This window comes from Bos indicus x Bos taurus, chromosome 1 (assembly GCF_003369695.1).
Source record: "Bos indicus x Bos taurus breed Angus x Brahman F1 hybrid chromosome 1, Bos_hybrid_MaternalHap_v2.0, whole genome shotgun sequence".
Classification (NCBI taxonomy): domain Eukaryota; kingdom Metazoa; phylum Chordata; class Mammalia; order Artiodactyla; family Bovidae; genus Bos; species Bos indicus x Bos taurus.
Window position 1 is genome coordinate 112,669,538 of NC_040076.1, and position 15,207 is coordinate 112,684,744.

General features: G+C 37.0%; 1 protein-coding gene across 2 annotated transcripts in view; it reads left to right on the forward strand.

Annotated features, from left to right (window-relative positions):
- The first annotated feature begins 1,022 nt into the window (after nucleotides 1-1,022).
- The window catches only part of GPR149 (G protein-coupled receptor 149), an 88,249-nt gene continuing 74,064 nt past the window's right edge, over nucleotides 1,023-15,207 (forward strand). The window contains exons 1-3 of one of the 2 annotated variants that reach the window (XM_027543153.1): nucleotides 1,023-2,670; nucleotides 3,639-3,831; nucleotides 9,209-9,663. In XM_027543153.1, the coding sequence (XP_027398954.1) occupies nucleotides 1,651-2,670; nucleotides 3,639-3,831; nucleotides 9,209-9,663 (1,668 nt within the window). In that variant the 5' untranslated portion in view covers nucleotides 1,023-1,650. The remainder of the gene's footprint in view (nucleotides 2,671-3,638; nucleotides 3,832-9,208; nucleotides 9,664-15,207) is intronic. The other variant, XM_027543160.1, reaches the window with a different exon arrangement.

Here is a 15,207-nt window from a genome sequence, read left to right on the forward strand (position 1 = left end):
AGTTAGCTGTCACAGGTGACTTTTGTTTCCATTTGCTGAGTGAAAGAGAAATTGAACAGTATGTCAAGATTAGTGAAGGGTCTACTGTGTCTATTGAAGGGTATGGCCGGCAATGACTAATACAGTCACTTTTCATTTGCATAAAGTCAGGTTCAAAATGTAGCTCCACTTATCTTTAATATGAAAGGAATGATCAGAGTTCTATTACCACATCTATTTACTTAGATCATTACCATATGAACCTCGTCCTTTCCCTTTCCCTGCTTTGCTTCAGACTCCAGCACTGAGTGTGAAAAGGCAGCCTTCATTCATGTCACGAAGCTGAGCTGTGAAGGAATACTACCCTAGAGCATCCTGGGAAATATTGGACCAGAGCTATTGCTGTTACTTCTTTGTTAAGCCCCACATCTTTCAAAATTGATGATTCTTAAAATGAGTTAAGAAATTCATTTATTGTACAAAGCACCCCAAATACTCTGGTTAAAAATGTTTTTGTGAGGTAACCTCCCTTGTATGCCCTATATACTCTTATCTAACTTTAACAACTAGAAATTGTTATTTATTCAAAAAGCAGCTTGCTTACTTTATGACATTGGCATAAAATAGTTACATGCCTAAAGTTAGAATGTCTCCACCCGAAGAGTCTCCAAAATCTTGTTTAGTGTAGTAAGGACCGTAATGACATTCTTAAGTACAATAGATATTTTAAAAACAAACAAAGCTGGTACCTCCTATTTTCTTTAAAATAGCATTGATGATATTCTTCCTCCAGTGGATTATAGATCAGAGTTCTATAAGAATTTTATAAGAATAAAAGCAGCCCCTTAGCAGAGTAGCTTGGGCCTCTGAAATGAAAACAAGATGCTATTTTTCATTCACATCAAGCCTGAGCAAGTATTTGGGTTAGTTTTATATGTCAAAACCAAAAGGGTAGGCTTAGCAAAGACATTGTCTCTTGCTTCAAATAAGGCAGGCTGAGGAGATGTACATCATTTCGCTCACACACAGAACTCCCCTCCCTTTTGTTCCTGCTTCTCTCCTGCTTAGAGCTGACTGACTCCTCCTTCCTGCAGCTCTGAGGATCACAGGCTGATTGAAGAACACAGCAATTCCGATGGGGAGCTGTGCTCAGTGACTTTCTCTCGTTTTCTGTCTCCCAGTCTGTGAACCGGCCAAGCTGAAATCTACCCGATAATCTCTCTGCCTTTGAATCCAGCTCTGGAACCAAATGCATCATTTTACTGCTCTTAAAAAATGAATAGAGTTTGATTACCTCAAGCCAAAGCTGCTTTGCTCCAAAGAAGGACCCAAAAGGATCCAGACATCATTGTTTTCCAGTCTACTTAAGGAGCTTTTGCTTTCATGCCTGAAACTTGCTGGTTTCAGGAGGGAGTTTTTGGCTTTTTTTTTTTTAATTGAAATGTTGAAAAGTTTCTTATTGCTGCTTTAAGTGGAACCCATTTTTCAAATATGAGTTGAGTCAGGTCTAACGGAGACTTGTCTGACCGTTTTCTGCAGGAATGACCGTGGAACATTTTGAGGGAAACTTGGTAGGAGAAAATGAGATCTGATTTGCAACTATTAATGCTTATTAATCGTGAGACTATTTACAGACCTATTGAAAAAGAAATTGAATATTGACCAAGGATAATGTCTGTGTTTCTCAGTAACTTATCAACAAATGACTCTAACTTGTGGAAAGGAAACCATAATTCGACAGACCCTTTAAATCCGCCAGGAACCGTGAATATCTATCTTTTTTGCCTGACATGCCTAATGACTCTGGCAGCCCTGGCAGGCAGCATTTATTCACTAGTTTCTCTGCTGAAAATGCGGAACAGAACTGTTGTGTCCATGCTTGTGGCTTCCTGGTCTGGGGATGATCTCATGAGCGTCTTGTCGGTGACCATCTTCATGTTTTTGCAGTGGCCAAATGGGGTCTCTGACTACTTCCAGTCTCTGTGCACCATCTCTGCCTTACTTTATTTATGCCAGGGCCTCTCAAGCAACTTGAAGGCGACTCTCTTAGTCTCCTACAACTTTTACACGATGCACAGGGCTGTGGGGAGCCAGGCAACCTCCAGAAGATCCGGCCAGGTGCTCGGCGTGGCGCTGACCGTGTGGGCAGCCAGTCTGCTGCTCTCGGCGCTCCCTCTGTGCGGCTGGGGCGCCTTCGTGCGCACGCCTTGGGGCTGTCTGGCCGACTGCTCCAGCTCCTACGTGCTGCTCCTCTTCGCTGTGTACACTTCGGCTTTCGGAATACTAGCCGGCCTCTCGGTCCCGCTCACTCACCAGTTGCTGTGTTCCGAGCAGCCGCCAAGACTTCACGCCAACTACCAGGAAATTTCCCGCGGCGCTTCCACTCCAGGGACCCCTGCAACTGGAGGGAGAGTGCTTTCCCTGTCCCCAGATGAGGCTCCAGGTCCGGCCCCGCGGTACTCTGGAGGATGCTCCCCGAGCTCGGACACCGTGTTTGGACCGGGTCCACCCGCGAGGAGCTCAGGGCCAGGGCAGGAGCCGGGGCACGGTGCTGCCGCTGTGGCTGGAGACTGCAGGCGCAAGAACCGGGGGACTCTCTTTGGCACCAGGAGCTTCACCGTGAGCGTAGCGCAGAAGCGCTTTTCTTTGATCTTAGCGCTGATAAAAGTCACCCTTTGGCTGCCCATGATGGTAAAAGTGCGGTTGCTCACGGTGTGCGGATGTGTGTTCCAGACAGTATGAGTGCGTGTTGAGACCAGCGCCCCTGGTTTGGAGGGTCACCCAGAGATGTTCAGTTTAGTCCGTTTACAAATGTATCTCGGTTGGTTTTCAAGAAGCACTTGGAGGAAAGCAGTTCACGAGTAGGACTAGCAGCCGCGAAGCCTTTGCTAAGTGCTTCTCGATTCAAAATTAGGGAGGAGGGCGGGGAGCGCTTTCAGGCGCGGCAGACTTAGTTTTCCCAGATCTGTCATGGTCAAGGGTGTTCTCTCTCCGAGCAACGTCTGGGAGTATTCAGAAAAGGAGGGAGGCAGTGAAGGAAAACAGTGTATGCCTCTATTATTCCCAGAGTCTCCTATCCTGCGCTCATCTTTGCTCCATTCCTCCATAGTAAGGTCGCAGCCCATCCCCATCAGGAAGAGAGGAGAGGCATAACCACTAGTAGAGAGAACAGAGAGTAGACAAAACCGGCTTTTGTTCACGCCTCCAAGAGAGAGCCAGAGGAGAGAAGTGGCAGGTGGTGACCTAGAGTGACAAGCATGGCCTGGCAGGGCTGAGGGGCTAGGGATATGACAAAGGACATCTGGAGTACCAGGTACAGGTTTCACAGATGCTTGCCTGTTTTCTGGGATAGCGTTTTTTCATGTTGTGAACTGTGCTTTTCTGGTGGAAACTTGAGCTGGCAGCCAGCACAGACCAGGCACTCAGGAGTGGAAACCCTCAAAAGCCTGTGCAGTCCGAGGAAGCTGGCCTCTTCCCAAAGGATCCTGGTAGCCCAAAACCAATGATGCCAGCTCAGGAGCGGAGCTTCTAGCTCTCAGATAGGAAAGGGGCCTGGAGAAGGGAGCTGAAGGGAAAGGAGCCTTTCCCCTTGGGGGAAAAGGCTTGGCAAAGTGGAAAACATTTTCTTGGGGTAGGTCTGAAGCTCTCTGCTTTTACAGATCCACATGGCGGTCCAGCACATCTTGGGGTTTAAGAGCCTTCCCTTTGAGATGCTCAGCTTTATGCTAACCCTCCTGGCCACCACTGTAACTCCAGTGTTTGTCTTGTCTAAACATTGGACACACTTGCCCTGTGGCTGCATCATCAACTGCAAGCAGAACACATATGCAGTGACATCGGATGGGAAAAAACGTAAGTCCTGGATAGTGCAGAGGTTGAGAACAATATGCAGAGGGTCAAATACAGAAAGGTGGTCTTTTGAGAAAGTTGCCTTAGTAGGTGATGAAGAGTCCAAGGACAAGTGAAATGGTACATAAAAGGAAGAAATGTTAAACAATTATCAGCACAGTGCTGGAGTAAATTTTAAATGAGACGGGTTTAAAACAACTCTGTGGACTGCATGTACATTGAATGGTTATTTTAGGTGATTAAAAAAAGAGAGAGAATTCATTCAACCCAGCATGAAATCAACAAAGGACTTTAGATGTTATATCCACCATAACTCTTAGCTGAGTAGAAAATCAATCCCCCTCCCAAGTCTACATAGGAGAAGCCTGCATTTTTGAAAAGTTAAAATTCATTATGTTAAAGTTTATTATTATTGAGTGGAACAGTAAAGAAAAGCATTTCCATTATTTTGCAGATTGTATTCTTCCAGGGTGTTGGAAAGTTTTCAGAGTAAGCAATAAGAGCACCTAAAAACATTTCCAAAACAAATTTTAAGTGTATGCCTCTGCCTTTAGAAAAAATACAGATATATACACAAATGACAACCCCCCCCCCCCCAGCCCAATACCTGTAATTTCAAGAAAGGACAAAGGTTGGCAGAGTTGTTCATGTATAAATCTCATCATTAGTTACTAAAAAAAATCTGTTTTAAAAACTGCATCTTTAACAGGAATGGAGTCAATTATAAAGCTCACTAGAGTGTAATTGTTCCTATACTAAGACAGGAAAAGTTGAGGAATGACCTGTATATTTTTACTTTATCAGGAAGGAAAAGGATATCTTTTTTTGTCATTCCAGAAAAAAGATAGGATGTTCTACCATTTAATAAATCCAATACACTAATAAATGCATTAGTGTATGCTGAATTAACTCTTCCATTAATTGTCCTTTGCTCAGAATAAGCAAGTATATTTTTGTTTAACAGAGAAGAAAGAGTGAATGAAAACAGTCCATCTCAGACTATATTAGGGCTATAAAAACTGGAGACTATTAAAAAATACTCTGTAATCAGTTCTTCAACAGGGTTATTTTATAACATTCAATAGTCATGAACTGCTCATTTTCCATGTATTCATGACATTTAACGTCTAGATAATTTTCAAATAACCTGAAGATTTTTTTAGTGTTAAGGGTGCCATAAAGTTTTATTGTCAATAGACGCCAAATTTGTCTATGCCCTTAAAATACAATAACCACAGAACTTGTAATAGTATGTGCTTCTGGAGATTAATATCCAGAGCAACTGTGACACAGAAAATGAAAAATAAATCTTTTTGACAGAAAACACAGAAGAACATAGAACATATAAAAATTACTTACAGACCTGAAAGTTCTACCATTCTATCAAACATTAATATTTTGTCAGTAAATTAATGAAACAATCCCACCTTATATATTTAAAATTGTAAGAGAGACAAAAAGAATTTAAGAATAAAAGACAAAAAGAATGTCCTTTTTAAGAACTAAAGGACACTTCTATCAAAGTCAAAAACCAAGCAGTACAACATATCTATCACTGTAAATCATCTAGGAAGCAGTGTCTCTGGTACTGCACAGGACAGAAGAACCTACAGCAGGCTAGTAGAATCAATAATCAAGTTAATATCTCATGTTTGAAATTCGAACCACACCTTTCAAGATCAAAGTAATATTTTTCCTCTAAAATTCCCATTGCCCTTATTTGTATAGGGCCATACAGGGAGAGACATAAAAATTCAGGGAAGATGTTGAAATGTAAGCCTAGAGAAGCATGGCTTCAGAAACAAAACGTGAAAACATTCATTTAAAATGGCTTCATTCTCTTTTGATCCCAGGCTCTGCCACAGGGAAATTATAAGAATAAGAATGGTGTATTTTCACTGTCTGACCCACCATAAATTTTCCTTTTGCTAGGATGACACACAATTTTGAAACTCCAAAAATGGCTCATCCTCAGGTGGGCAGGAGCTTGGTCAGTTACTTGATATAGTACTTTGATTCTATATAGTTATAGTACTTTGATGGCTCCAGTTTCACACTTAAGCTTTTTCTCCTTAACAGATTAATGTTCCCCTTTAATGTTTTTTTGTTGCCATTGTTTTGTTTTTTGCTGAAAACTCCAGGAACAAGAAAAGGAACATATTTTTTCCTAATTCACACTTACCGTGAATATGATATAAACATGATTCTACATCTCAGCTTCACTATACGGAAACTGAGAGACATGCAACCATAAAATGAAGTTTCCAGGGATAATAGTTCTCTCCTTTTTCCAACAATAATCTGTATTACTAATGTCTCAAGACAAAAGTGGTTTTAAAACAGGATGATTTTAACACAGAGGTCTCAGGTGGCAGACATATGGATTGGATATGCCTTTCACACCCATTTTGTTTTAAAATTAAACAGACAGTTCAAGTAAAATACTTTCTAAGTATAAAAATCAGATTTTCGGCTTCCTTTTTTTGATGGAGTCAAAGTATCTGGTGGCATATTACGCTGAAGAATTGTATTTATACGCTGACAAAATTACTTATGTCTAAAACTGTCATTGGCAAAATGTGATTAAAATCAGAAGACTAGAGCTAATTCATGTCCTAAATAGGATTTTGCTTTTCAGAACAAATGAGCGTTTGTGCTCAGTTGTGTCCAATTCTTTGTGACCTCGTGGACTATAAGCCCACCAGGCTCCTCTGTCTGTGGAATAGTCCAGGCAAGAATACTAGAGTAGGTTGCCATTTCCTCCTCCAGGGGATCTTCCCCACCCAGGGATTTAACTCACGTCTTCTGCATTGGCAGACGGATTCTTTACCATTGTGCCACCTGGGAATCCCCAGAACAAATATAACAGTGTACTTATTTCTCATAAGTGTAGTATTGATTTCCAAAAGATCCTGACTCTATCCTGATGGTCCTTAAGCTTCTTATAAGCTACTAGTCAGTCATTGACCACCCTGTTATATTGTTATAGCCAATTACCTTCATTAGTTAGTCAGAATTTACCTCTAGTGTTAAGGAAAAGTAACTAACAAGAAATATTTCTATTGGTTACATTTTATAATTAACATACTTCCCTTAACTTAAAGATAGCCTATTGGAGACATTCTGCTTTTATTAACATATTTCTCTTGCGAGTCTGATTAGCAGTACAGCAATGTCCCATAGAAGCTAATAACTGCAATTCTGGAGTCAGCTTTAAATTCACATCTCTTTAAGTAAGTAATCTTAGGTTTCCTTTAACAGCCTCAGTTTTCTCAAACGCAAAATAGAACCAATTTGCCTATTATTATGTAGGGTTGTTGTTTTGTTAAATGACATGACCCCTGTGCCTAACTGGCCCTGGAATGCTCTAGTTCCCCATCGTATCTTTCGCAATCAGACTTCCTTCTTGAAGCCTACCTCAGACTGCCTCTTGCACCTCATAACATGCAGGTAAATTGTCCATTGAATTAATTCTTTAAAAATCTTGCTCATTTTTTCTTTCTATACTTTTTAGTTGTGATGTGTAGCTAATAAGATATATAGCTACGGATATCAATTTACGTGATAAAATTGGAGTTTTATGACAGTTTTTGTTTGCTTAATATCTTTGAATTGACCACTTGTCACTTTGTATCTTATTTTAGAGAAAAAGAAAACCTATCAATAATTGAAACATCCCTTTATTCAGCTTTCATACTATTAAAACAAACTAAAAATTCTAATTTAATTTTATTGAACTATATTATTAGAAAAACTTAAGTAGTACTATAAATGAGACAGTGGATGGTGTTAACATCTGTTTCTACTTTTCCATTTTCTTTGAATAGAAATTTTTATTTGTGTCCTGGTTCAAACAAAGAGTGTTTTTGGCTCAAATAATGAATGATAACTATAAATTCTATCTTTCAGTCAGTGAAATTGGTTTGTAAATCTTCAGTTCTCAGACAATTTCAGTAATAGAATCAGCATATGAATGACACAAGGGTGTACTATGAAATAAATCAAACTTTACCTGTTGTTTTCATAGACAGTTTATAGTTTTTAATAAACTTTTCCCCCAAGGATCTCTCAATGTGTGCTAAGGGTGTGCTATAAAACACAGAGCTATCCAAGTAGAAAAAAGTTTTGAAATGAGCCATATTTGAAAGATGAAAACCAAAATATTACATGGTATTTTGTCTACCATCTTGATATAGCTTCATTCTTAATACTCAAAAACTATCTAGTATTTAATGATATTCACACAAAACAATTATATCACTTCTGTCACATTCTCACTTGTTATTTTAGTAAAACTTTATACTGTATTCACTAAATAGTAGTAGTGTATATAGGATATCATCATATTTCATCTGATTTAAACCATAGAAAGTTTTATGCATTCCTGCTAAACTCATCTTGTAATTAATAAGGTATAGACATGTTGTAAAATGCTTCATCTCACAGAAATATAAATATATGCATATTTTTACAGTTCATTTCAAATTATTCATGCTATTTTTAAACGTTTAAAAAGTATTTCAGCATTATCTAATTTTTAATGTATTCATTTATAAACATAAATGTCAGCAATGATATACATTAAAATATTGAAAGCAGTTATATCTATTGTTGGTATTGCCAGCTGAATAGCTCAAAGAATATTAAAAGCTTCCTTCCCAAGTTGTTTTTTTTTTAAGGATAAATTGCTTTTGTTATGTTTATTTATTTATTTGGCTGTGTTCGTTTATAGTTGTGGCATGCTGGAACCTCATTGTATCATGTAGATCTTTTGTTGAACACACAGACTTTCTCTAGTTGTGGCACATGGGTTCAGTAGAAGTTGTGGCAACATGGACAATCTACTTGTGGTGTGCAAGTTTAGTTACCCTGACGCATGTGGGGTCTTAGTTCCCAGACCAGGGATAGAACTCACATCCCCTGCACCAAAAGGCAGATTCTTAACCACTGGACCACCAGAGAAGTCTCTATTAAGAGCTTCTTAGTTAATATCTAGTAAAATAAAATTTATAAACTATGTATTTTATCCTAAAATAAAGAAATGCACAATTGGTAGACCAATATAGCTACTCTAAAACTGAAAGTATATGAGACTTTTTAAATTTATAGCTAAAGTTTTAAATAAAATTTGTTTAAAGACTTCAGGGTTCTGGATCTGTATGTATGTCAAGGCTTTCATTGTGTAAGTGACAACAATTAGGCCCAGAATGATATGATGGCTTGAACTTGTAAGGACTATTTCTTTGCATAATTGACAAGATCATTTTAAGATTTCATACTAATCAGGTAACTCACTTTCTTATTTTTATTCACTTTGTATATTCAACTGCTGTTTACATCTACCTTCCTAATCATGGAATTTTGTTTTTGTTTTACGTAGCCAAGAGGAGATGCTTTGAATTCAATCTATCATTCCAGCAAAGTTATGGAATTTATAAAATAGCACATGAAGATTACTATGATGATGATGAAAATTCTACAGCCTGTCACAATCTCATGAACTATGAGTGCACAACTACAAAAGACTCTCAGAGAGACACTCATATCTTCAGTGCCATAAAAGTGGAAATCAGCACCACACCCTCTCTGGACAGCTCCACACTAACAGGCATCAACAAATGCACAAACACTGACATTATAGAAGCTGAAGAGGAGTCCCACAATGAAAGAGGTGTTGATCCTCTACTCTCTGAAAAAGCAGAAGGTGATATTAAATATGATGAAACCACCTTTTTGGAAGGGCCAGAAAGAAGACTTTCTCATGAAGAGAGTCAGAAACCAGACCTTTCAGACTGGGAATGGTGTAGGAGTAAATCAGAAAGAACCCCTCGTCAGGTACAGTAAAGATTGCTATTATTGTAAAGTAAAAATGAGACCAAGCATGACAGCATGCAAAAAAATTATCAGTTGTTTATTTCATTCAAGATAGCATTCACTTTCAATTAATTTACATAATATTAGATTTATTTCAAAGTGTCTTTTGAAGGACTTCTAATGTTTTTAATTAGTTCTATACTTTCATTCAAATTCTATATATTTGGGGATTGGCAGAGTTAAATATGCTTTTTGAGAAGAGTAGAGCATTCTAACTTCATGTAATCCGTATAAATTCAGACTAGACCCTTGAAACTTATCTCAAGTTAATTAACTTACAGGTTTTATTTTTCTTCACCTTAAAACTTTACACAAGTCCCTGAAAGAGGTTTGGGGGCAAAAGTTTATATAACTAGTGATGAAGAAATAGTCCTATTGCAACTGTATTAGATAGCTTACCTATTAACCTTGCTGAAATTAGTCCCTCTAATACTCAGGAAGGAAAAAAAGATCTATTTCAGAATACACCCAAGTGAACCTTTACAAAACCCTGCTTAATGTTTCATCTTTTTAAGGATTGAAGAATGTTTATATAATGTTTTTTAATGAAAGAATTTGTATGGTAAGCTCATCTCATTCTTTCCTAGATTACAGCCTGCCTATAATGGTGAGGAGTACTTATTTTATTAAAATCATAGTGTGATATTGATATGATTGTTCTTTCCTCTAAATGCTCATATCTGATAATTAAAGTTGCCCTTGCTTTCCACACAATTGATTTACTAGGAAAAGATACCTTTTTATACCTGACAGTGTAAATCAAAGTCCACTTGCCCATAGTCTCTGAAATTAAAAATACAATTCTTCAAATACCCACTAGTAATAATGCAATCATTGATCACAAATATGACCATAAAGCACCAATTATGAATATGAACAGAATTATCTGAGATTTCCTTTATTCTTCTAATTAATTAAAACTACTAGTTTTACTTTGATATCATCAGTTTTAAAAGTTGGATAATAAAACAAAGCATACAAAACATATGATTAAAAATAATTACACATAGGGTTCAGTGATTGGATATCTCAAAAAAAATCACCAAATATTTACTGTAAATTGAAAAATATCATAAAAAGTATACTACTAATAGGACATGTTGTTCTGTCAGTGTGGACACACGGACAGGACACACACAGTTTTAAAACAATGTGGTATCCCAGCTAAAAGGGGCCTCCCTACAATATCGTCATCAATTTGCTCCTAAATAATCTAAGCCTCCTGGTTTTCTTGCACTTAAAAATTAAGTAATATTCATGATGAAGTGAGTATGTATATGCGTCATTGTGCACCCATCTTCACCCAGGAACTTGGAACTACAGTACCCTGTGTTACTCCTCTGTTCCATCCTCATGCTTACCTCTTATCAGTTACAGGACAGCTATCTTGACTCTTGCTCATGCTTTTTGGTTTTACTATTTTATCACAAATGAGTGTGTTTCTAGCATAATATAGTCCTTACTTTTGCTTGTTTTGAGTTTCCTAAAGATAGCAACATATCTGGGTGGGACTTGTGTTTTTTTTCCATACTACCTTACTTTAAATAACTTCATTTTCTAATTTATTTTGTCAAAACAATGGGAAATGCTGCCTCAGTTATCACAACTTATAGCTCTTATTTAAAAGCCTTAGTTATATTTTTGGAGAATATAATCCATTCTCTTAGAATTGGGGGAATATGTAAAAAGATCAGACACTGCTTACAACTAAGTATATTGTCTTATGAGAATAGTAAAGTACAACTTACAAACCTCTGTAAATCAAAAACCAAAATGATATAAGGAAAGCAAAAAATCAATCCAGATAATCTTTTAACTACAAAGATTGCTTATTAAGTATTAATATTGTAACATCTGTGAAGAACAAATAATTCAGGAAACTGATTTTAAATGATCCTTTAAAAATATTTAGTGGTAATATAGATAATACAATGCTTAGGAAAGGTAAATTTATATTTTAAGATACTAATTAAAATTAAATGAAATACTATCATAAATTTTAAAACAACAGCAAGAAATCCTTAAGCTACAGGCTCATGTTATTGGTATGACTTTTCCTTAGCATATCACCTACAGACTTTAAGGCTAACATTATAACCAAAATGTGTTTTAGGGTTGAAAAGCTTTTCCTCTGACCAAAGATTGGTTTTAACTCTTAACCTATTCTTCACCAGCAGATATTTCATGGGAAAAGGTAATGACTTAAAAAGCACTTTCTTTTCATTCTCTCCTTCCAAGTTCTTTCTTTGCTCTGAAATCAACTTAACTTATATATCTTATAGTGATACATTAAACTTTGGTAGATATTGTAGTAATTATGAAAACACTATCTTTTTATCTTCTATGGTTGTATTTTCAAATATTTAGGTTCAATTTATCAGTTCATTGAATTATCCACGTTCTTTGTTTTGGGGCTATAAAAAACACAGGTTTGATTTAAAATGTATTTAACTGTCCCTACCATATTTTTACAATGTGCTCAATCATTCAGTTGTGGCTGACTCTTTGCAACCTGATGGACTGTTGCCCACCAGGATCCTCTGTCCATGGGGTTCTCCAGGCAAGAATACTGGAATGGGTTGCCATTTCCTACTCCAGGGGATCTTCTCAACCCAGGGATCAAACCTATGTCTCCTGCATCTCTGCACTGGCAGGTGGATTCTTTATCACCTCACCATCTGGGTAGCCTTTTTTTTTTTTTTAGAATACAATAAACATTGCTTTTTTTTTTTAGCGTTTATGCAAGTAAACAAATTCTCAGTATATCATGTTGGAAATTCTGGTAGGTGTGAGAGTGTCAGATCAAGGTTAAGTTATAAAGAAAATGGTAGAAGAATGACTTGAGTAGGTTTAAATGCTGTCCGATAAAATGTATCAGAGTGAGAGTGTTTGTAAGATTAAAATTCAGTGTTATACTTAGCCACACAATTGCTTCTTTTTGGACCCCTAGTAGGTTGAATCCTAAGCAGTTTATTGTTTTAAAGTTCAGGAAAAAAAATAGAAATGTCAGAGGTCTTCAGTTACAAAGATTTAGTGTGACTGTCCCTCAAATGAAATAACGATTTTCTAGAACCTCAAAGTTTTGTCATCTCTGAATAAAGAAAACTGTACTTATAAAATAACTTGCTAGCTTATTGGAGATCACTTTGGGCTTCCCTGGTGGCTCAGAGGGTAAAGCATCTGCCCACAATGCGGGAGACCTGGGTTCCATCCCTGGGTCAGGAAGATCCCCTGGAGAAGGAAAAGGCAACCCACTCCGGTACTCTTGCCTGGAAAATCCCATGGACAGAGAAGCCTGGTAGGCTACAGTCCATAGGATCGCAAAGAGTCAAACACAACTTCACTTTCACTTTTTATCTTTTAATACTAATCTCATCAGGTTATCCATGGATTTCATTTTCTTTTCTTTTAACTTGTTGTCTTAGAGCCCTAGAAATTCATTTATTACTATGAATTAGCAACAAAGATATGCTGTTATCATGCACTTCAGTTCAGTTTAGTTCAGTCGCTCAGTTGTGTCTGACTCTTTGCGACCCCATGAATTGCAGCACGCCAGGCATCCCTGTCCGTCACCAACTCCCGGAGTTCACTCAAACTCACATCCATCAAGTCTGTGATGCCATCCAGCCATCTCATCTTCTGCTGTCCCCTTCTCCTCCTGCCCACAATCCCTCCCAGCATCAGAGTCTTTTCCAATGAGTCAACTCTTCACATGAGGTGGCCAAAGTACTGGAGTTTCAGCTTTAGCATCATTCCTTCCAAAGAACACCCAGGACTGATCTCCTTCAGAATGGACTGGTTGGATCTCCTTGCAGTCCAAGGGACTCTCAAGAGTCTTCTCCAACACCACAGTTCAAAAGCATCAATTCTTCAGCACTCAGCTTTCTTCACAGTCCAACTCTCACATCCATACCTGACCACTGGAAAAACCATAGCCTTGACTAGATGGACCTTTTAGTCCCACTTGTAATTCTTTATCATCATAGCATTTAAAAGATGAAAGGTCCTCTACTACACCAGTAGAATATAGAAAAACAGATTCTGAAACAATCCTCAAAGGAGAGTCAAGTGCTGGAAGTGACTGCTTTTTGAATTAGCCATACCAACCATTTGGAATAATGAAGAATAAACCAGTAAGAACTAACTTAAAAGTCACCAGGGAAATCAAAGAAATTTTAATTTTAAGGAAAATGTTTTAACTATCTAAAAATAGTTTTACAAATCAAAGTTGAGTACTTCTTTGTAATATTTAAGTACAGCTTTAATAACTAATCACCAAGAGATAGATATTAGTTTAAAGAATGGGGCAAAGTCATTCATATCAATGTATGGCAAGAGCTATCACAATGTTGTAAAGTAATTAGCCTTCAGTTAAAATTAATTAATTAATTTTTTAAAAGTAAAACAAGAATGTGGGGATAAAACATTTAAGTGATGTAACATCAAAACTCTAATAAAGAAATACACTGTAAAAAAGAGAATGGGACAAAATCAATCCTTGTCACTTCATATATGCCCCAAAGTGAAATAAGACTTGAATACCCCAGTGTACATATCTCTTTCCTCTCCCTAAAAAAGTGCTTCTTCCCTTTTCATTTAAAAAAATCAACTATTAAAAATTTAAATCAAGCATAAGATGTTAGTGTTTCCTCTGACACTGTCACCTTGGTAATTGCAAATGCTTAAACTTGTTCTCTGAGTAATTTTTGGTATTTTTAAACTGAAGTGACATAAGGGGAAAACGCACATATCACCTCCTGTTTGTAGCCTCAAGGCAAAGATGTAGCCTCATCTAAACACAAAATGAGTGTTTGGAATATAGATTTTTTTATATTTAGCTACATCTGTTTGTTTGGAGTGGTTAATTCCACTCACTATTCAGAGATCTGAAAATTGTTACACTGCTTTCTTTTTTCAAAACATTTATAATCCTTTTTGTTTTATGATTACAAGATAATATAATTATTGTAGAAAAAGTTTAGAGATTGCTGCTAAGTGAAGAAAAACACCCACTTGTAACCACCCAGAGTTAATTACTGTTTACATTTTATCATATAAAATTTTAGGCTCGTTTCTAAGCATATATTTTCACTTTTGACAGAAATGGGATTGTAGTGCATGTATTGTTTTGAAATCTGTTTTTTTTCCACGTAAGAGTATAATTTTCACCTGATTTAAATTGTTTGAGCCATTTGTGTGATTATCTGGTATAGTTTAGAATGGATGTTTAGAGTGTGGTTTAAAAACTTGTTCACGAATATAAATTTGTTCTCAAGTATTTAAAGTCTTGAAAGTTGAAACTAAGGAAATTTCATTGTAAGCTAATTTGAATATTTCATAACACATTTTGCGATCCTCACAGCACGTACCATTTGCTAAAATGAAATAAGTTGGGCTAACTGTTCAATTTCTATGGATTCAAGAGGATTAGCATTGGGTCAAAGCTTATGTAGAATCTTACTCACTTTTTAAGCTAAGGGTTGTTAATATCCTCAAAAAACGCTC